General features: G+C 44.6%; 1 protein-coding gene across 3 annotated transcripts in view; it reads right to left on the minus strand.

Moving 5' to 3' along the window:
• Positions 1 to 15438: 15438 nt before the first annotated feature.
• LOC138456738 (intelectin-2-like) overlaps positions 15439 to 24723 on the minus strand; it is a 665295-nt gene continuing 656010 nt past the window's right edge. The window contains exon 7 of one of the 3 annotated variants that reach the window (XM_069607198.1): positions 15439 to 16172. In XM_069607198.1, coding sequence (XP_069463299.1) covers positions 16020 to 16172 — 153 coding nt within the window. In that variant the 3' untranslated portion in view covers positions 15439 to 16019. The remainder of the gene's footprint in view (positions 16173 to 24723) is intronic. The other 2 variants (XM_069607197.1, XM_069607196.1) reach the window with 2 other exon arrangements.

Below are 24723 nucleotides of genomic sequence, written 5' to 3' on the forward strand. Positions count from 1 at the left end.
GGCTCCCGTGGGCATCCACTGTATTCCGGCTGGGCACATGCAGGCTTGTACTGAGTTTGGGTTAGATGCTTGGGTTCATGAGACACACACCCCTCCTGCTTCCCGTTTCCATGGGCTGCAAAGGGTGTGCCCAAGTGACATTGGCTTACACAGTGACGTAAGACTCCCATGAGCTGTGTGGGCAGTCTGTAGTCAATACTGTGTATACATTCCTAGTGGACATTGTTGTTGAATTGTACACTGCATGGTGTACATGCTATGTGCTTGTGCATCCATGTCTTTCGCCTAATTTGCAGGTTAATTCCTCATGTCTTCACAAGGCTTGTCTACTTTTGAGATGGAGTTCATGTTGTAAGCAGTGCACTTGGACATTTGCGTGGCAGCAGCACTGTACAGTTGGAAGTGGCTGATGCGCTGGCATGATCAGGTTGTAAGACTACCACTACTTTAACTTAGTACTGTCATGTTTATGCTATGTTTGAGGTTGTGTAGCTGCATTGTATTGTTGGTAAGTATTTGGTCATGTGTGTTGTTAGTTCTACATTACTGGGAGCATATTGTGTGTGGGCAGTTTCCATTGAGGACACTGTACTTTGACACTTGTGTGATGTTTTGGGGATTGCTTTGTTTGCTCTCACATAGCATGACATTCCATGGTGTGTTGGGTGGCGGTGCTGGGGAGGGGTTGAGTGACATGGCACTGTTGTCATGTTGTATTTTGCAAGGTGGTAATGATTTTTGCAGCATAGAAGTGTGTCCTTTGATGACACAGCATTGGTGGTGTTTGTGAAGGTAGGGCACACAATGTAACACTTCCAGGTGACCAATTTCAGGCTGGTATGGTTGTGACACTGTCCCTTATGTCATCATCATTGATTGTCAGCTGGCATGTGCCAGGGCTGTTTGCACTCCACAGGGGTGTGATTTTAGGTGAAGTAATTATCCACCAGCTGCGTACGGGCTGCCTCACCCCGTGCCCTTTCCCCTCCCATGTGCAGCGGGCGTGCTTGTGGTTGGGGATGTGCGGGCACCACCATGTCCACGGGCAGGCCCTGGCATGTTGCAACGTTGTGCAGGACACATGCTGCCACTATGGTCATGCACACTACTGGGGGAGCGTATAACAGCTGCCCGCCAGAACGGTCAAGGGAGCGGAAGCGTGACTTGAGCACTCCAAATGTGCGCTCCACTATGCCCCGGGTTGCAATGTGGGCTGTGTTGTATCTTACCTCGGGTGGCGTGGTGGGGTTCCGAATTGGCGTCATCATGTGGGTGCTCAGAGGTTAGGCACTGTCCCCTGGGGAGGTGGTGATGGGTATCATTAGTGGGGTTGTGACATTACTCAGTATCTGACATGCATGCATGTGCTGTGGCATTTATACTCACCGAGCAGCCATGTATCGCCAAGCCGCCAAGCTTCTAGGTCCCGGTTTAGGGTTGACATTCTGTAAATAAAACTGTCGTGGGTGGACCCTGGATAGTTGGCATATACTGAGGTGATGATTCCCTTGGCATCACATACTACCTGGACGTTGATGGAATGCCAGTGCTTGCGGTTTCTGTAGATGTGCTTTGATGCCCTGGGGGGACTTAGAGCCAGATGGGTGCAGTCAATGGCACCTAGCACTTTGGGGAAGTGTGCCACCCCGTAAAAATCCTGGACGACAGCCTGCCTTTCTGCAGGTGTTCTGGGCAGGTATATGTGCCTGCGGACTGATGGGCGTGCAGTCATGATGGCCAAGACCTGGTGTAGGCAGCGTGACTGCGTGGCCTGTGACACCCCCCCCCCACTATAGCATTTGTCAGTTGAAATGATCCAGTGGCCAAGAAGTGCAGTACATTGAGGACCTTCTGCAGGGGGCTGAGTGCTTGGGAGCACAGGGTGGGTGATGTGAGGTTATCCTCCCACTCACTGACCAGGTCGAGTATTATGTGAGGTGGAAACCTGCATCTCCCATACACCTGGTCATCAGGCATCCCAAAAAGGCTGGTTCTGGGTGTAAAAATTCTGGGCCTGATTATCCTCCTCCTCCTCCTGCGGTATCCCACGACCACTGCTGCTAGGAAGGGTATATTCATCCTGGAGTCTGTGCTTGTTTGTTGTTTGTGCGCACTTTTATGCTGTGCGGGTCCACGTACACCTGCTTCCTGCTGGCGTACGTGTTTCCGGATTAGCGCGTCTTTTTTGGCGCACGCGTTAGCCCCGTTCGATTCCATGAATACGTGTTTTGAACGTGCGTGTTGGCGTTCCGCGCACTTGCCTCCTGTACTTCCCCAGTGACGCCCACATTTTCACGAGTTGTTCCCCATTCCGCGTGTCACGCACCCTGTTCCTCCTACTTTTGTTGTGGGCGCCGCACTATGTGCGATTTCGCTGTGCGCTTAGCGCACGCTGTTTGGAGAAGTGTGCGCCAGCATGTGCCACGCAGAATTTTGGCGCACATTCTGGAATTTCCTCGCGCACCGACTTCCATGAATCGCTGTGCGCGGGTTTCGCTGCGATTTTCGCACTTGCACTGCGATTCGCACGCTTTTGCATGCTTGCGCTGAATATTTCAGCGCACATTAATTCCATGAATCAGCTCCAGGATACCCAATTGCCATTTCAAATCAATGTTGTGCAAGAACCGTGGACATCCAACAAGATAATTATTGTTGATAAGGATGAAATGTTGCTGTTAATAGCTAAATTAAGCAGATTGAGAGCCCCAGGCCCTGATGAACTTACAAAGGTCATGCTAAAAGCTCACCAGAGGCCCGGTCACTAATTTTGCTTGGCTTATAATTGACAAGATATTACAAACAAGACAGATACCTCCTACTTTGAACAAATCAATAATAATCCCGATATTCAAAAAAGGAGCCCGAGATCTGCCCCAGAATTACGTCCGATAGGGTTACTAGACGTCCCCGGCAACATTTTTGCGTGACTCATTCTCAGAGACTTCAAACTCTGGGTAAATGCCATGCACCTGACTGATAACTTCCAGACAGGGTTCGTAGGGGCACTTGGTACTGCAGTAGATCTGTTAGCATTATGTTTAATTAAATGTTGAAGCTTACTAAAAGAACAACCAGTTTACATGTCCTTTATAGATTTTAGAATTGGTTTTGATTCTATTGCTAGGGAATAATTATTTGTTAAACTGTAAGAAGCAAACCGCCCTAACCATATCCAAGCACTGATATCCCAATTGTATACTAACACTTCTGTGTAAATTTGATTACCCCGCGATGGCCTACTCTCTCAACCAATTACGACATACAGAGGACTGTAACAGGGCTGCATTTTAGCAGCAACTCTTTTCAACTTTTATAGCAGGTATACGTAAAGATCTTAATAAGGTGGTATCAGACTCTCCCAAATTAGGCATAAGAAAGATACCCTGGCTTTTATATGCCAGTGATTTTTTTTCCACAAACGTCTATAGGCTTACAAAATCTATTATCTGCTTTAGAAACCTAGTCGAACAAAACTTTTATTGATACATTTGGAAGAAAATAAAGTAATGATTTTTAATCCGAATAAACCTAAGAAAAAATAACATAGTTTAATTGGAAGATTTATAACAGCCCTGTTGCAATAGTAGACGAGTATCGTTATCTTGGGCTTAATATGAATAATAGTCCGGTTGATTTACCATATTATTTTTACCTATAGAAGAAAATCCAGACAGCTGTATCACAGGACAGAATGATACACCAGAAATATGGTAAATTTACCTATAAACCATTAATAATTTATTATAGGCAGAAAACACTGCTGATTGTCACATATGGGTCTGAGACCCGTTTGTATCAAGGCGTGTTATATTGGACAAGGCTCGAATGGGCTTTTTGGAAAAAACTGCTGATGCTACCAGCTAGTCAACCGATGGCAATTATAAGATATGAGTTGGGATTGCTATCCTTGAACATAATTGTCATGTGGAAATGCTAAACATATACCGAAAATGCTTGGCCAACCCAACTGCAAAATAAATCTCTTTTAGATGTTGTGGCCACTATGATGACTTCTTCCGTAGATAAGTCACTAAAACCTTTGATGATGCTTGCAACCCAATACATGGAACCAGCAGACATATCATTAGATATGCTGATCAATAATCCGATGAAAGCTAAATCCAAATTGTGGTGGTATGACTGGAGGATAAATTGGGAATCGTGCCAAAGATATAAAAGCTTTCATTTAGGAGTCCCTATGTTAAAGCAGCTGAACTGCCAAGAACCATATATAATAAAATTCCCTGATCCAAAATATAGAACAATGTTCTTAAGGTTAAGACTAAATCAGTGGCCCACTTAGGACCTCTTGGGTTCTAGAGCAAATGCACCGTGAATGAAAGAGCATGTCGCTATTGTAAGCGCTATTGCAAAAACGTGAAAGAGTTGAAATCGTTAAACCACATATTGGTTTATTGTCCGGCACTCCAGAATGTAAGAAAAGTGCAGAATGATAACACCTGAAAATGTCTGGTGTAGAATTTACAAAGTTGAACAAATCTCACCTATTTTAGCAGCTATGAGATTCCTGGAGTTGCCAACTTTGGGTCTGTCAAATCAGTGATTTGAAATATGTTTAAAAATAAAATGTAAAAGCGAAAATGTTACAACTTTTTAGAATTATAATATTAAGGATAACATGTATTTTAAACTATTCTGTGTATATTGATATTTTCTCTCATATATACGCATATGTATATTTTTGCTATTGTAAGGCTGCATTTTGCAACCAAATCAATATAAAACTACTAACAGATAGCAAATGCATGTTTTCTTTAAAAAACACTTGGGCTTTTATTCTAAATCTGCCATGTGATTTGTTTCATTATTTATTTATTAAGAATATGTATAAAGTGTGTACCCATCCTAATGAATGTGGAGAATTTAGTGATAAAACAAGGTTTAACAAGGAACGTAGGTACATGCGCCCCAGTGGCGCTGTAGAGGCGTTGAGAGATAATTTTTCTGCAGTGGTTACCTGTGTTATTCAGGTATTACCCACAATTCTCAACAACAAAAATCGTATGGTAGATTTGATCAAAATTCAGCTGTATGAAAAGTTCGTACAGCTGAACATTTCGATCAAATTCACCATATGGAACCATTGTAGTGGACAAGGGCCGTGGGGGTTGAGGGGTGTCCCCTGCACATCTTGTTTGCTACAATGGTACCAGGGGTTGCAGGAGAGTCACCCAGTTCATGTTCATTAAGTTGTACAAAAACAAATAAAGAGGACCCTGCAGCACCAGTTCCCAACCACGTAAGTGAAGGGAACAGGTGTCACAGGGAGAAGGGGAGTCAGCGGTACACATCGAGGTGTGCCGCCAACCGGTAAGTAGGGGGTGGGGTAAATGCCCCTGAAATCATGCATGATTTCACTGCAGCACACATTTTGAATTCAGCTTTTTTTAATTCCAAATTTTGCGATGCAGTGAAATCACATAGATCCGTCATTCACGGATGTATGCGGTATGGTTTGTGCAGTGTGAAGGCATCATGAAGCAAGACAGACAACAGATTCAAAGTTCAGAATAAAATACTTTATTAACTCAAATGTCAGGATAGTAGAAAGCCTAACTTGCCCTAGGCAAAGGTGGGATTTCCCTACCTGAACTAAAACTAAGGAAAGTCAGAGTTAACGAGCTCAACTTAAAAGTCTGTTTATGCCTAAAACCTATGCTTGCCCTCACAACTAAAGCTAAACAACATGTAGGGTTGTCAATAATAAAAGAAATGGCGATTAACATAAAGTTCTGAGCTTCTGCCAGCTTTCAGCTTCCTTTTCAGGTCCCCTTCCACAGGTTCAAGACAGTTACACAAAAGTCTCAAAATTACCTTTCTCACGTTCATGGTAATACAGTTCCACACAATCCTCGGCGTTCCATTCCCCAAGTTCCAAGCAACATAGTTAAAAAGAAACAGGGTCTTGAGGCTTCATTCCGAAGACAATACTTGCAGCTCCTAAAGTCCCATAGTTCTCTTACCCAGTACTTCAATCTAGCAACTTCTACATGGTTTCACTCTTTTCAAAAAGTATAACACAACTTGAGGTCACCCAGAACCTCCTTCTGGATTGCTTCACCAGTTCACTTGCAGTGCTTCTTCTTGATTTATTTCACAATGTCTTTGGTTCAGGAATCACTGGTCTAGGTGCAGTTGTCAGACCAAACGGTCCACCCATCACAGTTCGTGCAACCAGGATCCCTAGGCTCTTCAGCTCACAAAGATTCTTCTGTGCTTGTCCCTGAGTACAGAGTCACTTTCCTTTAGCCGCTCTTTGTTGGCCTCTTGGCTATGTGCAGTGTTCACATTCCTTTTACTTCTCCTTGTTAGCTTCTTAGCTCTGCCATAGCATGTCACACACCTCTTGCCACCGCGGCTCCCTTTGTCTGAAAAGGGTCCCCTGCTGGTTTCTCCCCCACAGTCCTCCCTGTTCCTGTGTGTGCTGTTCTTTGGCCCTCTCTTTATACACCTGCAACCACTTAACAGGTTGCAGATGTAGATCCTCAATTGGCTTTTCCTGACTATGATTAATGGGACATGCTTGACTCTCACCACCCTCTGCAGGCATCTTCTTCGTCCCAGTACGAGAGTGGTAAAATGCAGGTTTAGTGTTCATTACTCTCAGTCTCCTCTTCCTCGACCCAGTACTTTCAGAGGTTAAATGTGGAGAAATTAAGGGAGAGGTTTTGCAGTAGCCCACAAAGACTGGAGTAGGGGTAGGTTGGTCATCAATAGGGAAAGGAGGACACCAGATATCACCTGTGGGCACCCCACTCCCAATCTCCAAGGAACCTCCACCCAGGTGATCCTCCCACGCTTCTCCACCCCCAGTTTCAGGATCCAAAAGCGATAGTCTTTCCCTGGCCACCTGAGAAGAAGATCCCGGGGGAGTAGGAGTGAGAATACCCTCAGGTTTCTCACAGCAGTGAGAGCATTACAACTTATCTTGTTGGGTGTGACCACAAGACTGTTGCGGTGAACACACTGTTGAATGCATGTATGTGTAAGTGATGCACCATAGAAAGCACACTTACAATACATTGCTGCAAGGTGTGGAGTAGCTGATTGAGAAACAGTGCGAGGGCTGAGCAACCCCATGACTTTTCAGCAAATGTGCAGAGCCAGTCAATTGATCCTTGCTTAGCACTGAAATGTGCCTACTCCCTGACAAACTCTATAGTCATCTTCTTTTCTTTGGAAACATTTTACGGGGACCAGGTGTTTTGGATACAGCATTTCAAGACAATGGGCCTCATTACAACGTAGGCGGTAGGGGGTTAATGGCGCCGGTATAGCTGCCGGCGCCGTTAACCCCCTACCGCCTCATTACGAGGTCTGCTGCTTGGTAAAACCAGGCGTCCTTAGCGGGTCCCGTGAGCAGACCAGGATGCTAACAACGGGCCTGTCATTAACGGGCCCGTTGTTAGCATCCTCCCCATTCCCATTGAGCCCTATGGGGGCTCAAATGGGAATGGGGATGTACCGGGTCCGGGTTCCTTGAATGGGGAAATACTGGGCCCTCCAAGGTCGAAATGGCCTGGTATTTCCCTGTTCAAGGAACCCGGACCCAGTACCTGGTTTGGGGGTAGCCATGCCACTAAAAGCAGCATGGCTACCTCCATACTTGTAATGAGACCCAATATCACCATAGCCCCGACATCCGACAGACAACAAGGAAATCTATATGTTGTTAGATTTAGGTGTCAGTGAAATCTTGGGAATATACAGTGTGGAATTCTCAGGGACATTTTCCTATTTTTCTAAATTCCAAACACCCCTGACAAACTTTACACTTGCTGGACACATTATTTTAAATTTCACTGACGGCTGGAAAATGACAAAGTTCCAAATATTTCTCTTCCAGAATGCAAATTATTCAGGTTTGGCATGATCCAGTTTTACCACTCAGCATTTTGTTGTTCTCCATGAAATGGAGAAAGCTAAATGTAAGGTAACAATTGCTAGGGCCGCTTCCCAGTGCCTGTAGTTGTATGCCACACACCATTATGAATAAAAGAAATGTTATCTAGCAAGGGGGAAAATGATTTTGGAAGACATGAGAGCATGGATAAGATAAGTACGGCTGGAATAAAGGTTGGCCTTATCTGCATGCCATTTAAGTGTTCTGTAGAATACTGTTCATTGTGAGAAGATAGCATCTGGTAGACATATTTCAGGACACTGTCATATTTATGGGCTTTGAACCAGTGTGTTGGGGTGAAATGAATGGAGACCGTTTCAGCTGAACAACATCTCTCGCCGTAAGCAATTCTCCTAATCTTTCTGGGTTTGCGCACACCAAATCGATCGCTCTCCTTTTGAAACCAGCTTGAAGCCCTGTTGCAGCATCACCACTCACAGTTTGCTCTGTCTGGAACTCAATTTTCATGTTTCAGAGGCTGTATAGAGACCCACCTACCTTTTGTATGACACACACCTTGGCCCTCATTACGAGTTCGGCGGTAACCATGCCGCTATTGGCGGCATGGCTGCCGCCGAAATCGCGTCGGGGTCCGGGTCCTCGGAATGAGGATTTACCGGGCCATTCCGAGTTCGGAAGGCCCTGTAATTCCTCCCTCCATGGACCTGGACACGGTCCTTCCCCATTCCCATTCAGCCCTAATAGGGCTGAATGGGAGAGGGAGCAAACAACGGGCCATTACGAGATGGCCCATTGTTTGCTCCCTCTTCCCCTCGCGGGACCCGGTAAGCACGCCTGGTTTTCCCAGGCGTGCTTACCGTGTCCCGCGAGGAGAACTCGTAATGCGGCGGTACGGAGTGAACGGCGCCGTTCACTCGGTACTGCCAGGGTCATAATGAGGCCCCTTGTCTTTAAGCAGTATTATGAATCATCCGGCATGTGACAACCCCACCCGAGCACCACAGAGCAATGCTTAACACTACAAAACTGTAGTGGCCACCACAGTAGGTAGCGCTGGGGTGGAGGCTCAATACCACTACCTATAGCACTCCATGATTGGAGCATTGGTAGCAGCACTGTGCCAGATGTATACCCGCCTTTTGACAACTAAAGCACTGGTATCTATCGTGGATCTTTGGGCCCCCCCTTGCAAGGGGACCATTTGTCGAGACATTCCCCAGCCACCTGGTCCGAGGTCCATTAAAGTACCAGAAAAGCCACTCTCTGTTGCGCAAGTGTCCACCCCAGACATTCCATCAGCCCTTGTTGGGGGTTGCAATCCTGAAATGCCTCATTGATAAATCAGAAAAGACAATCTCCATCGCTGGACTGCACTTGTCCGTTCACCCGTGTTGAAGCACCCCAAAAGCCATTCTGAAACTGTGGCAGATCCCCCATCATCCTTGGGTCCTGTTTGCACCCAAAAATAGTTTATGCCTGTTGGCACCCCAAAACAGTCGGCACTCGTTGGCCCCAAAGCAACCGGGGCATGTTGAAACAGATGCACAAATCTCCGTAAATCCTCATTAAAAAAATGGTAGTACGTAAATAAGGGTGGCGGTAGCAACGTACCAGCACCCTCTCCGGACCGCCAATCTAAGGGTCCGCTGTTAAGGGCTCGGAACTGCCAGCAGGCGTGACCTGCTGGGAATTCAGGTCTGTAATGGAATTGTTTTCAATGAAGAACAAGCACTGTTCGCAACGGTGTCGGTGCTTCAGTGACCCCATTCCTGTGGAGTCCTCTCAAACTCCACAGGAATGGGGATTTACCATTCCACCACCTGCCATAATATCTCGGTGGCACCGGGATGTCAGGTGGCAGAAACAGTGTTACAGGGTTGCCGGTAACTTGCCGCCTACTGGCAGGTTTTGCCAACAACCCTGTAATGAGGGCGAATATCTCCAAACAGAAAGAATATAGAATCAGAATAGGCCATCTTTTACACAGTGACAATTCCCATCGATACATAAGACATCTTACATAACATCTCCAGCCCAGTATAACACCTCAGCAGCTGTCCCCTTAAAAAATCCACCATTCCAGCGTTTTGTGTGAACAAATCTTGGCTACACCATTTGCATAACATGTATGATCTTTGGCAAAAACTCAAATCCATCGCATTCGGTGTGTCGGTATTGTGCGAGAGACAGCCGGAGTAATACTTGTATTTGAAAAAGGCTGTCACATGTTCCCTCACTGTTAACCATACAGTGCTGCTTTAAAAGATATGGCATAACACCCTGCGCTTTCCCTTGCACCCAGAGAATAGACACAATTTGTTTTACTTTGTGCCACTTTGCGCACAAGGAAATATCATGTGAATTGTAGAGCCTACTTGGAAGTATAAAATAAGTCCCCTTGACCCACAATCTTAAACATGAACTGGTGCAGACATGAAAACTTAGTAGAAGCCAGCTTTTACACACCCCAAGCATCTCTTTGAAATATTTAAAAATGTTATATTACATCTTAAATAACATATCAAGTAAGATGTAACTTGTCACTCTTAATAAATCCACCACTCCAGCGTTTTGTGCAAATAAATCTCGGCTACACCTTCTGCACAACATGTGTAATCTCTGATAAAAACTCAAATACTGACTTCACATTGCACACGTTATCAAATCGGGTGATGATACATCGGTGTTGAATATTTTGCGCACTTAAATTATTTTTTATCAAGTTTACGGCACTGTGAAACTAAAACAATGCAATGTGTGTATGCAAATATGCTGCATCACAAAAAAGACCATTTTATTCTTGGCCTTTCAAGAATGCGACTTGGGTGAGTACATTTAGGGTTTAATTTGTGAACGGCTTTTAATGCAGTTTTATTTAAAAACCTTTTGCTTTTTTTAAAAAACTGAATGTTTGGCATGGCTATAAGGGCTGCAGTGGAGCCATCAAAATAAATAAATAAAATGGAATATTAACTAGAAATGCATTCTTTGGAGAGTATGAACATGTTTGCAACGTCAGCGACTCAGAGAAATTCCACCCTTGTCATTCCTAAAATGTAAAGGTTGCTATATTGCATCACTGATTTTGTTGTCTTGACCTCATACTTTCCAAGCTTTAATATTTAAGTGCCTGATTGATTGTATGACCGTCCCATAATCACTTACAAAAGCCTCTACATAATTCCGGCAATGCTTTAATAGTTAAAGACACAGAACACCCACAGTGCTTCAAAAGATGCACCCCCTGACCCCGCGAAACTGTACATTTAAAAAAAACATAAAGAGCACAAATCTTAAAATACCCTCAAGTTCACCTTTTTAATGTTGTTGAGATCAACTACGAATAATTTCCAATCAAAATATTTGCAGTGGGTCCCCGAGTGCCACAATCAAATCCAATGAACTCCAGATAACAAGGTTTCCTTGCAGGGTTGCAGCCGTTTTCGGTCCATTAGTGGCAGAGAAGGGTGGGGGGGGGCAGCAGCCCAGAGCTGTGGCAGAATTCCCAAGCCCAGATAAAGGGATATCCCTGATGGAGTGAGAAGGCCCCTTTTAAGGGATAACGCCTAGTACTACATTCCCAATGATGTTTCCTTATCAACATCCCACACGTTTATGTATTTTGGCTTACTTTGCAGAAATGGGGTTTGCCCAAAATGTATTTTAGCTGTTTCCTGGGTCCAGAGACACTATGCATTATCATAAAAGCACATCATTCTCTTTCTTGCATACTCAGCAATATTTAGAGATTGGCACTATAGATTAGGAATAGCTAGCTTCCTCTGTCGTTATAGCAAAATCTAAAATTAACCTCACCCTGCCTATGTTTCCTGTGGCATAATTCTGTCATAAGTTAAAAATAGCCTTGCTGTCTAGAACTGGTTCAGTTGATAAACAATATCTGTGTGTATTTTCCTGGTGGAGAGTTGTATTTATACATCTGTCGCAGAACATCCTGTATTCTGCCGAGCTAAATATAAAGATCCATGTGTGTTTTCTGCTGATGTGGATAGAATGCTTTATTCATACTCATCGAAATTGCTGGCATTCTTGTCATCCCACTGTGTATTAGTCATCTGTGGGTGAGCTTTGCAAAATCCCCACCCCCTGCAGCCCATACTTCCATATCTGTGTGCTGTCAGCAGCTCGGTTATTTTTCTGACACATGTGTTCCTCTGCTGCTCTGTGACCCAGCAAACAGTGTGGGCCACCTGCAAGCTGGGAAAGGGGTGTTGGAGACTCAATAAAGTATCAGCAAACAGATTGGTGCCTCTGCAGCTGCGCTTCCTTCAATACTATGCCTTGACAAAGGCAATAGTCTGGACCTTTGTATAGGCTCTGGGGATCACATTTTGCTTATAAACGAAATTGCTTTCATTGTTTCAAAGAAACACACATAGTTTGGCCTTTTGTATTAGCACTATAAACCACACTGTACTTATAATGTAAACTGCTTTCATTGTTTCTAAGAAACACACATTGTCAAAGGCCATAGTTTGGTGTCTTTTGTATTAGCACTATAAGCCACACGTTGCCTATAAAGTGAGTTGCTTTCAGTGTTTATAAAATCATGATGTTATCTATACAATTTATATCTACTTCCTAAAACCTTGGGGCAGAACCCCTCACACGCGTCATCACTGTGTCACTCTCCAAAGCCCTAAGTTCACAGTCCTGTCTTCAGAGTTCACTTCGCCCTCAGTAGTCATTCAGGCAGCACCAAAACTGGCTGCTCCAATGTTTATACACATTTTATATTAAATATATGTTCATTTTATGTCAAATCATCTCAACATAAAATCAAAACATTTTGATAACCGTTTTATATCCACTTTATATATAAATATAAATTTTAGGTCAAATCAATATTTATTTTATTTTATTTTATGGAACATTTGTAGGGTTCCTAAACGGGGGAGCATGGGAACATGGGAGATCATAAAAATACAATCCAAAGAATGGTTATACTGGCCTTGTGACAATGCACCGTGCAAGTGCATGACAATGTGATAAGTGCAAGGGGGTGGAAGGTAGAGGGAGAAATTCAGGAGTGGGGTAACCCCACGGGTGGGGGCGGGCAAGTGCTGGTTGGGCCAAGGCGGCAAGTGCCAGGGCAAAGAGGGGTGAAGGGAGGATGAGTGCAGTGGACAGTGAGGACTATGTTGTGATAGTCCAGGAAGGGAATCCAAGGGCAAGTGCTGGTAAAGGATCCTGGGGGAGACTAAACTTTTGGGGGGTGGTATGGCCCCTGTATGACTCTGAACGGACCAGGCCTGAGTCACAGTGGCAGATGGGGAGTTTAGCATGGGAGGGGAAGAAGGAAGGAAGAGGAGAAAAGGAAGGTCTTGAGAAGTTTCTAGAATTTAAGAAGATCCGGCTTAAGTCTAAGGGGGGAATATCATTTTTGATATCATTTTTATATTAAATGTATATTCACTTTACATCAAAACCATATCAAAAGAGGGCAGGACTAAGACCGGAAACAACAGCATGCCCATCTGTCAAAATGTTGGTGTGCATGAAAGGGGGACCCATACACTACTAATGTCTGCATTTAAATTGTGGGAACGAGACTCTGGCAATTTCCTCTGATGATTTAATGGACTCGTACACCTCTGTTATCTTAATTACCAGCAATCATGTGTATTTGTTCTCCATCTAGCTGCCTCAGAACCCCGCAAGAAACCTATCGAGATGTTTTAATTTGTGTATGAGATAACTTCATTTTTTTTTTGCTAGTTAATTAAGAGTGTGGGATCGCTAGAGCAGCCACATGTCTATTTAAATTGAGACAAAAGCAAAAGTTGATGGCTGGATGGTTTTAAACAAATCAAAACCGTGGGCACAGCTCTGGGCAACCCTCCAGACTATCGTATTTCAGCCTGCTAAGCCATTACAGAAGGGGAAAGACCCTATGCGAATCAGGCTTGGTCCCACCCGAAATAGGCCAGTCCTGCCCAAACTGCTAGGCCAGATCCCTTCTGTATGAGACAGCAAGCATCCCCACACATGTTTTGGCCTTGTTGGGCTTCATCAGTGAGGAGTAGCTTGGGTCTCTAGGCCTAAAAGGCTTGAGACGCACATCTGGGCATACCTGTCCCATTCGGGGTGACTAAAGCAAAACCAATAGTTGATGGCTGGAAGGTTTTGAACAAATCATATCCACTGGCACAGCTCTGGGAAACCCTCTAGGCCATTGTTTTTCCGCCTGCTAAGCTATTACAGAATGGAAAAGACCATATGCAAATCAGATTTGGTCCCACTTCAAAAGGGGCAGTCCAGCCCAAACTGCTAGGGAACATCCCTTCTGCAGAAGACCACAAGCATCCCCAGACATGTTTCAGCCTTGGTCGGCATTATCAGTGAGGAGCCGCTTGTGTCTCTAGGCCCAGCAGCCTCAGGACCCACGTCTGGGCATCCCAGTCCTACTAGGGGTGAGTAAAGCAAAACAAATGTTGATGGCTGGAAGGTTTTGAACAAATCATAACCACAGGCATAGCTCTGGGCAACCCTGCAAACCATTATATTTCAGCCTGCTAAGCTATTACAAAAGGGGAAAGACCATATGCAAATCAGACGTGGGTCTCATTCCTGCTGGGCGTAGATACCCAAGCTACTCATCACTGATGAGGCCCAACGAGGCAAAGGATGATTGTGGTCTTGTGCAGAAGGGATGTGACCAAGCAGTTTGGGATAGTCTGCCCCTTTTGGGGAGGGACCAAGCCTGATTTGCATATGGTCTTTGCCCTTTTGTAATGGCTTGGCAGGCAAAGAACGATGTCCTGGGGGGGTTTCCCAAAGCAATGCCAGAGGTTAAGATTAATTCTAAACCTTCTAGTCATCACCTTTTTTGTTTTGCTGTTGTCACCGCCCTTGGGACGGGTATACTCAGACGTGGGTCCAGTGCCTGCTGGGCCTAGAGACCCAAGCTACTCCTCACTGATGAAGCCCAACAAAGCTGAAACATGTTTGGGGATGCTTGTGGTCTTGTACAGAAGGGATGTGACCAAGCCGTTCTGGCTATACTACCCTTTTTGGGGTGGGACCAAGCATGATTTGCATATGGTCTTTTACTTTTTTGTAATGGCTTGACAGGTGAAGAACGATGGTCTGGAGGGTTGCACAGAGCAATGCCAGAGGTTAAGATGTATTCTAAACCTTCCAGCCATCACCCCTTTTGTTTTGCTATTTAAACTGTAAACTGAGACCCATGTATTCACTTCGCTCTTGACGTGCTTGTGAGGCTCCTTCATTAGTAGGCCCCCAATTTAAAGAATCTGCAACCTTTGCCCTTGTCAATGATTGTTTTTAATAGGGTTTCAGTGCAAGGAGCATATATAAATCAAGTGGGTGAAGGTACACTTGCTTAGGAAATTCTTATTACACTTGTACACTTTAAATCTGTAATTAAACCATTAACTAACAGCAGATAACAGTGGCTGGACAAAGCTTTAGGTTACTACCTGAGAGAGCGTGCTCAAAGAGATGCCAGGATGACGTGTTTTGAGGGGCGGGTAGTGGGTGGGTTATGACCATAGGGATTAGTGAGGCCATGGGCAGTCAAAGGGTGGCTAAATAACCAAACACCCACAAACGGTGTGCCTCTCTTCACATGTATCTCCCATCCAACTACATAGCAATGAAACAGTTTTGGCTAATAGATGACATTTAGCACGTATAGCTAGAAGTAAGACTGAAAGCACACCAGCACAAGTAAATACTAAGAACATGGACATATGTTGTAGAAAAAAAACAGGCAAACAAGCTAAAAAGGACAATAGATGCCAAAGTAATTACTGACAAGATTGATACACAGTATTGAACTGCACAGAATGAGACAATTTCTTTGCATGAATATTTAATTTAAACAACATTTGAAGTTGCTGGTTATATCCATTTGTCATATGAGCAAACTTCCATTACTTCGCATGATTCCATAAAGGTTTACATTAAAAAACTTCAATTAATACACACTTTCAATTGACAGTTAAATGTCTCTATTCTCTTAAGTACATGAGTGTTTAGGAGTAATGTAATATCTCACTATATACTTTCAACACATTGGTTTTGTTATGATCGACGAGAAAGAATGTGGTAAGATATGTTCAGCAAAATACTAGCACGATGACGTTTAGCGATAAAAAAGCAGCACTGCGGCCTCAACCAACTCTTTGCTAGCACTTGCTCCTTCATGGGTCCCGTAGCCATTCCAGTCCAAGGCCGAAAAGTCTCCACATTGCTTGGGGTGCCCTTCAGGAAAATAACCAGCTCCTCCAAGACAATGCTAAAAAAAAATCAACAGAAAAGAAAGGATTTTAATTGTAAATCAGTTGCAATGCTTTATGCACTTTAACTCAAAATGTATACTATCAAATAAGAAACACACAGTCATCTACCTTTTTTCTGGGATAATGAAATACATTATGCAAGCTGGGTATAATAACATGAATACTTGCTGGTACACCCATAACACGTTCTCTCATTTTTCATAGTCATTAGCCATTTGCAGCTGTGCCGGCCATCTTGATTGGGATGCTTTGACTGCTTAAACACTTAACCATGACCCTTCATCTGGAGTCATCATCAGAGTACTCGCTCATGAGGTCCTCACACCTAGTTCCAGACAATTTAAAGTTGCTTCTCCCCCTGCGTCCCTTAACCACCCCCTTTTGGCTCCACTCTCACCTTATCTATAAATGAGGGACCAAGTGATGTGTGCATCCTCTTATTTTTTTCTGACAAAGGGCATGATCACGGCTAGATGTCTGGCTAAACTGAAGATATTTGCGGCCACTAATGAGGGGCAGTAGGAAAGATGGTTGCTGCGTTGTCCTGTGGTTCCGGAGAGGCTGGAGCTGTGGGAGGATGATCAGAGGGTACCTTAGACCTAACGGTCCCCTGGAATGCATCCCAAAAACAGTTGCTCCCGGAAATAGGTGGAGTGGTGGCACATTGGACATTCTCTGGAAAACATCCATGATATGGGCCGGTGGACAGGAGTGCCAGTCGAGGCCATAAATGCTACAGGTAAATGTAACAATGTACCTATGTTTATTATCATGTAGTGCAGAAAGTGCACCAGTAAATGAAAGCATGAGAGGTGACCGAGGGATAGAACTCACTCATCTACTTCTTTTCTGTCTCCCAAGGTACACCACAGGAGGGACTGGCATCATTCCTCTATCAGAGAGAACCTTCTTCTCTGCCAAAGTCAAGAAAGGAGCTTGATAAACTGATTCAGAGGGCAATGTTGGGAGAACTTTAAAATTCTCCCTCCAGCAGAAGATAAGAAGATAAGTGTAAAGACTGTCTTATCTACTATAATACCCCATAGGTGGAATATATGCCAGTGCTCAATCCGATCAAGAAGTCCCTGGAGAAGGAATACAAGGATTCTAGGGGTATAGCTCTTGCAACATTTATATTGAAATATATCCAGTGCAAGGGGCCTAGGCCCAGTTGGAGAAAAATGTGAATCTGGACTCCCTAATGTCCAGTCACGTGGGCAAACCTACAGTTGCCACCAAGGATATTCCTAATGCTCAGATGGAAAAGATGGTAGATGCCTCCTTAAAAACGTTCAGTATTTATCTAGTCAATATCCCCCAATACAATCTGAAAGATTTTCAAACACTCTATGATGGAGGAAGAATAGGACTGCACTGATTCACTATTTTGGCTTTAGAAGCAGTGGCAGCTGGTTTCCAGACACTGTGACTGATGCCATTAAAGCCAGAGGTCACACAAAAAGTCAGGGGATTATTCTTAAGAATTGGAGAATTCTGAATTCCGCTGAAATTAACTTGCACAAACCTCTTTTTGCTTTCAAAAAGGGTAAGAGTCTGGCACAGAAGCTCACAAGAGCCAACAGGTTACCATTACAACGCAATGTGGTCAGGGATGTTAACCTTCAACCTGTGGTAGGTCATTACCCTTGTACCACTTGTATGGCCTGCAGATTTTCCAAAAAGATGACACACTTTGAGAATGCAGGCAGAAGATGGGATTTGCGTACGTTTACCACTTGCAAAAGCAAGAATGTTGTGTATGCCATCCAGTGCCCGTGTAACTTGTTTTATATAGGTAAAACTTCCAGGGAGGTACATGTGCGCATCAATGAACATCGCTCCAAGATCAGGATGCGTTGTCTCACTGCCCCCTTGGTCTCTCATTTTTTTGAGATGGGGCATGATGTAGACTCATTAAGATGGTTTTGCATCGAAAAAATCGCAGCAAGTGGACATGTGCAAACTACCAACAAACTGGCCTACAAAGAACAAATGTGGATTTTTAACTTAGGCACCCTCCACAAAGGCCTGAACTCCATGGAAACATGGGAGTTCAATAGCAGATAGACATTTCCCTTGTACAGATGCCTCACGGTGCACAAAGTCTCTACCCTAGTTCCATGCAACCTTTATTAGTCATACAGTTTCTTTTTGCTTAGAGTTAATTTAGTCCATCTGCTGCAGTTTATGCCAGTCCAGGAGTTCTACATTTAATTCTATTGTTGGGTCATACTAGGCATTATGTCTCCCCCATGCATTCTTGAGCCCTGCACTTGGACGAATTGTATTTACATTACGGTCTCTATGGTCATGAGGTCACTTTAAATTATCCTTGCATATTCCATTTGCAACGCAAGTATTTACCTATGGTCTACAGCGGGACATGGCGGTTTTCTGCCAATTTCTTTTGTATTATTTGACTTTGTAATCAGGTCATCCTCGTTCATGCTGCATCAGGGCGGCATTGAGCATATGGCCTCTCTTTTTCTGGGGAGGTCGGATCTGCATGCTAATCCCGTTTGTCTGCTCATGATACGGCACTTTGTTTGTTTTTTCAACATGGGCCTGCCTTGAGATCTTCACGCACACGTAACACGTTATCACGTGTTCATTGGGGACACGTGACGTGCCACCATCTACGTGATTTACGTCCATAGCAGAGACGTATTTAGTCAGCTGCCGGCATACTGACCATGCAGCATGCTCACTGTGATTTATGGCTGGGCTGTTTTCATTAACTCCAGCCGCCCATGCCACTCCTGATGCAAGTAAGTACGTGTGCATTTTAAACTGCCGTTTTAGTTTTGTACAATCTTTTTTCTCGGACGTAGTTTTTCGTTCGTATGTATACATAAGTTCAGCTGCAGCTGAGCTGTACGAAGATTTCTGTTTCACCCAGCCCGCATACCATAGGCTTTCTTTGTTCATGTACCTAAGCCCGTTTTCTTTCCTGCTTGATTTGTGCCAGCAGCCAGCTAATTTCCGTTTTTTTAACCAGTTTCAGCTTCAGGTGCACGGATATTTGAGCAGTGTATCTGTTAGCTATAGCCCTTATATGGCACCGCGCCCCATTAGGCCGGCACATAGCTACTTGCCATCACGCCTTAATTAGCTTGCAACAGGGCCCATTGCCTCTGGTGGCAGGAGTGTTCCTGCAGCTCTTACTTTTTAAATTGTGTATGGCTTCATTGGGAAGTCCTTAGCCCTACTTCGACGAATGTGGTTTAGGCTAACATCATTCTTTGCTTGACAGTACATCAGGCGCACTTCCGCTGACATGACTTTCTTCGCTGCATTACCACCCAGAAGGCCACTGCATCATATTTTTTGGAGGGGGCCACCGAGAGCAGCGCTATGTTAATTACAGGTAACAATTGGCCGCTTTCATGTGGTTCTTTTGGTTAATGTAGTTATCCTTTTGGTCTTATGTGTGCTCCAATTATTTTCCCACTCTTGACTAGCCACAGTTCCATTGGCGGTATGACTCCAGCATACGACCCTTCTTTTCCATTCTGCACATTAATGGATACTTATACAAGGTCTGTTTAACCCATCACATTACAGCCTGCTTCTTCTTCTTTTGTCATTCATTTAGTCATGGCATTTTTCTGCTGCTTGAGGGCTTTTCTGGTGGTCTTCTGACTGGGCTATCTTGACCTTCCGGCCTATATGGTGCACCCAATTTCTGTTGTTATTATTATTTTTTACACTCTCGGGGCCGGTTCCTCGCCTCTGGCTTTTTCAAACAAAACTCTGCCCCTGGGGTCGTTCTTATTTAGGTACACTTCTCCAGCACAAATGTTTAGTTTTATTGGTCTGTAACAGGTGGCACATGGTGGTTATATACAATCTATTGTTGAGTTTAGTTTATGAGATGGGAGACTGCCGCATATTTATGCAGTAATGCTCTTCTCTTGCAGCTTCTCGCCTTGTATCTCCTGATGAAGACGTTGTCCATTACACACTCTACGTCGAAACCGGTTGAGCTTACTCTTTAGGGATGTGATCTACATAACATTCTTCTTCTCAGATCCACCCTTGTGATAGATTGTTTTTAATGAGTTCTATTGCTGTTTGTTAAATACATTTTAAACATTAAAATAATCAAATGGGATGTGATGAATGTTTGTCCCACTCCCAATTGGCAAGCAATGTTAATTAATTCAGTCATTTTTAGCCATTGTAGGTTGGTTGAATGTCACTATGTATGATGTATGGTCTGGATGCTGCACTATGAATGTTTGTTGAGATGGATGTATTTTAGCCAAGTATTTTGTTCACCTATGCTGTCGTGTTATGTGATTAATTGATGTTTAACAAAGTAATATTTCATTAATTGACTTTTTCAAATTTTTTGTATCATGGTATATAAAAACATTTGATACTTTTGTAAGCAACACCGTTTTGCTCTCTGGACATTTCTTCAGTTTCTCACACAAAAAGTGAGCCAGGAGGCACATTTTATAGCCCCCCCCCATTTAATACACAGATGGGGCCATTGAGTGGAGTATGACGGGTTGACACCCCCCATAAGTGAGAAGAGCAGGGAAGGGGCAGGATTCAGTTGGCAGGATTCGACGGGTGGCAGTTTCGGGGAGTTGTGATTTGGATGAATCACAGAATGTTGGTTTCCTGAACTGTTTCCACTGGATTCAAGGGTGGGATGACCTGATGCAGTCTTCTTGAATGGACAAAGTAAGGACCCCAGTGAAGAAACGACCCGACAGGCCAGTCCCATATCATCAGAGGGGCAAAGGATTCAGCTCAATGTTTTGTCTTGTGAAAAAGATATCTCGCAGCTTCAAGTTGATCCTAGCACTAAAGTAGATGAACAAATGGGTGGACAGACCGGACAGACTGAAGAGTGTCAAGATGGACACTCTCCTATTAGTGATTTTCTTGGTGAGGCCTGGTGGGGTGATTATATCAGTTGATCCACGGGATACTTAGCACCATTTTGCCCATTGGAGTCACTGGAGAGATCTTTGGTTTGTTATGCCAGGAGATCCATATGTGTATATGGGCCTTACATTTGGGTTCAAAACAGCATCAGGGGTTTTCTGAAAAGTGTTGGTGCCTCAGGCTGGCTTATAACATGATGCGGAATCATGCTGTCTCCTTATCAGGGGAAGCTGCTTCTTCACACTTCCTTAGGAGGAAATGATTGGCCTGCTCACCTCGAAGTCACACATGAAGCTGCTGTGACACTTTGCTCCAAAAGTCACACAACAAGGACTACATTTCAACTTTTTATTAGAAAAATAACCAGGTATTATTTCAATTCAAAATCAATTGGTGTTCCCAGACTAGAAGTGGTCCCTTTCGCTTACCTCAACCTACAAGTCTGATCGCACCACCCTAGCTCAGGGAACCCGGTCCCACGCCAATACACCTTCAATCTCTGCATGGGAAAGCCAGGTAACCCCTCTTGTGTTTCTCCATCCCTTGCCCAAAGAGGGGTCTAAAGACTGTGGCATTCTCTAACTCTCTACCCTAGGCACCTCCTAAGGGACCAGACAGGTTTTGCCTGATGGTTCTGATTCTTTCCTTTCAAATGGTTAACTCCAAATACATTTTTAATTTTCTCTCACTCTGTCTCTCTTTCTCTCTCTCTCTCTCTACACTCCCTCCTGTAATCTTACTGGTGTTCCTCACTTTTTATATCTCCATCTTCCAACTGATCTCACCTCCCCTTATTCTTCGCTTCCCAGTCTTACCTCTTTCCTTCTCCACGCTGCTTCCTGTGTTTTTACTGGTCTATCTTCTTCTCCTGTCTCCACCCTCCAACCCTCTCCTGGTCTCCCCCCTCTCCAACACTCCTTGCTCCCACCACCACAGATTGGCTCTATTCTTCTTAGCCGCCCACCTTGGATTTCCCTTGCTCTCTCGCTCTCTCTCTCACATGCACACACACCCCGCAATTGTACCACCCTCTCAGACACAATACCTTACCTCCACTCTATGTATACCCCAGCAGCCTCCTACACCTCCTTCCCCACCCACTACACCTTCCTCTGCGGTCTGTTGGTTCACCTATTCTGCTCCTGATCCCAACTAAACACCTTTCTCTATCTTCTGCACTTGCTTGCCTTTTATAACCCAGACTATACTTTTGTGTAGTTCGCACTGGCTCCCATTGGCCCTCCATATCACATACTCCCCATCACAAGCTATTTCACTGGGGGTTGGGACTTCTCCTTTATGTATTTAGAAAGGCTTCTAGCTTGCCCCCTTTTCAGTCTTCTGTTGTGTAGTGGCAGCTCTGTGCTCTAGTTGCTGTTACACCTTTGCACCGATGGTCACTCTGGCGACAGCATCGTGTGTACAACACAATGCATTCTTACTCACCCAAGATGGCGGACGCCTCTGAATCGGTTTGTGAAGCTCACGCTGCAGAGGTTGCACGTTGTTTACCTTCACGCCGCGACGATCATGTGACTCCATATAATCCGACCAGGAAGTTCAGCAAATGCGTCGCTACTCTCCAGATCGGCGCTTCGTAAGTTCGTTCCTAGGGAATCTGTTTCATGTCCCGTCCTCCTATCTTTAGTCTTCTGAATCTAACTTCCTGTTCTCTCTGCCCCTTCCTCCATTAGGCCATTTTCCGTCATCCGTCCGCTCACCACCTCTCCTATAAGGTCCGATTCCAGCCTAAAGAGTGAGTTCTTGAGGGTTTATAGTTCCCTTCAATCCTCTTCCCCAATCTTAGCTCAAATACTAACATCCGCTTCTGGTTTCCGGAAACTCTCTCTCTTTCCTCATAGGACTCACCCCCTTCTCGAAGACTTTACACAGACTTCTCAAATCTCTCAACTCCATACCCGGAGTAAGTTAATCATAGCTTTTCGAATCAACAGCAGACTATCGAAAGTGGAGAAAACTCACCTCTCCTTTCTTTCGTCCAGGACCAGCTTCGTCCGCACCGGATCCCTTGAAGGAAAGCTGGCTGATTCATCCCGAAGGTCTACAGTATCCCGTCACAACAACACAGGGTTTTTCTTCCCCGGAGGGTTTTCCCTGGGGACTGTGGTTCCTCCGCAGCTGAAACTAACGGCTGGGAGGGAGCAGGGTTTCCCGGGAAGCCTTCACTATCTGCCTTGTTGCTGATACGGAGTCCGCCCGCTGCCCAGGTTAGTGAACTGCATAATTGTTCTGTCTCATATTGGACGCAATGTAATAGTTAGCGACGCCAACAAAAAGAAAATATTCTATTATAGGCTCTTGTGCAGACGGTGGACTCCGATGGAGCAACAAATGCAACAATTAATGGCTGCCATGCAGTCTATGTCTCTGGAGATGCAATCTCTGAAACAAGACAATGCTCAGTTAAGACAACAGGTCGCTCGAGCGTTTTCAGAAACTCCTCCTTATGCCTTACATACCGATAAGTATGACGGAGACCCGCACAAACTCAAGGAGTTCCTGGACAGTTGCCTGGTTCAGTTTACCTTTAAAGCACGTTTTTTCCCATCTGATAAGGACAAAGTAGGTTATCTGATATCCCATTTGACAGGCCCTGCATTGGCCTGCGCGACTCCCCTAGTCACCTCAGGAAATGCCATTCTAGACTCATACACAGCCTTTACTAACAGTTTGCGGTCTATGTTTAGTAGGCAGGAAATTTCAGTCTCTACTCAGGAGAAACTACTAGATTTAAAGCAGGGAAATAAGGATCTTATGAGTTACGTGACTCAATTTAAACAGCTATCAGCTGAAACAGGGTGGCCGGATGACGGTCTCCTCACGCTATTTCGCAGAGGTCTTTCCGAGGAACTGAAAGATGAGGTCTCAAAGGTTCCTCGACCCGCCAATTTAGCCGAGATGATTGCGCTCACGATGCAGATTGATTACCGTCTCCATGAACGCTTCCATGAGAAGAAAAGAGGGAAACCCACTAAACTCTTCTCCAGTTCTCCTTCCCCGGTTTCTCGATCTCAGAATCCCGACGAACCCATGCAAATAGGAGTGGCCAGAGGCCCTTTGTCAGAGGGCGAAAGAGAAAGACGGATGAGTCAGGGCCTATGTATGTACTGTGGGGCTTCATCTCACATGCTGAGGGATTGTCCCGTCGTTCCTCCTCGTCGGATAAGGAATCCGATGCGGGGAAACGCCAAGACCCTGTCGTAAGGGGAACTACGGCAGGAGGTCCTGAAAGGAGTTCCCCAAAGAGACTTGGTACTTCTCTTAAAGAGGAGATTACGGAACACACTATGTTAGTACTTCCCCTGATCTTGAAATTACCAGACTTAGAGCTACGTGGGGTTCCGGCATTGATCGATTGTGGAGCAGCTGGCAACTTTATAGATGACCAATGGGCTGCGAAGCATGGAATCATTAGATCCGCCAAGACGTGTATAACTCCCATTCAGGGGGTGGATGGTTGTCCCCTTAGTTCTGGACCTATTCGAGAACAGACTACTCCTCTTACATGCCTGATTTCAGCCCACAAGGAGACGTTAGTTTTTGACCTGATAAAAACTGCTCATTTTCCCATTATTTTGGGCTTACCGTGGCTGCGAACCCATAATCCTTTTATAAACTGGAAGG

The sequence above is a fragment of the Ambystoma mexicanum genome, chromosome 1p, assembly GCF_040938575.1.
Source record: "Ambystoma mexicanum isolate Mex_15411 chromosome 1p, UKY_AmexF1_1, whole genome shotgun sequence".
NCBI classification, from domain to species: domain Eukaryota; kingdom Metazoa; phylum Chordata; class Amphibia; order Caudata; family Ambystomatidae; genus Ambystoma; species Ambystoma mexicanum.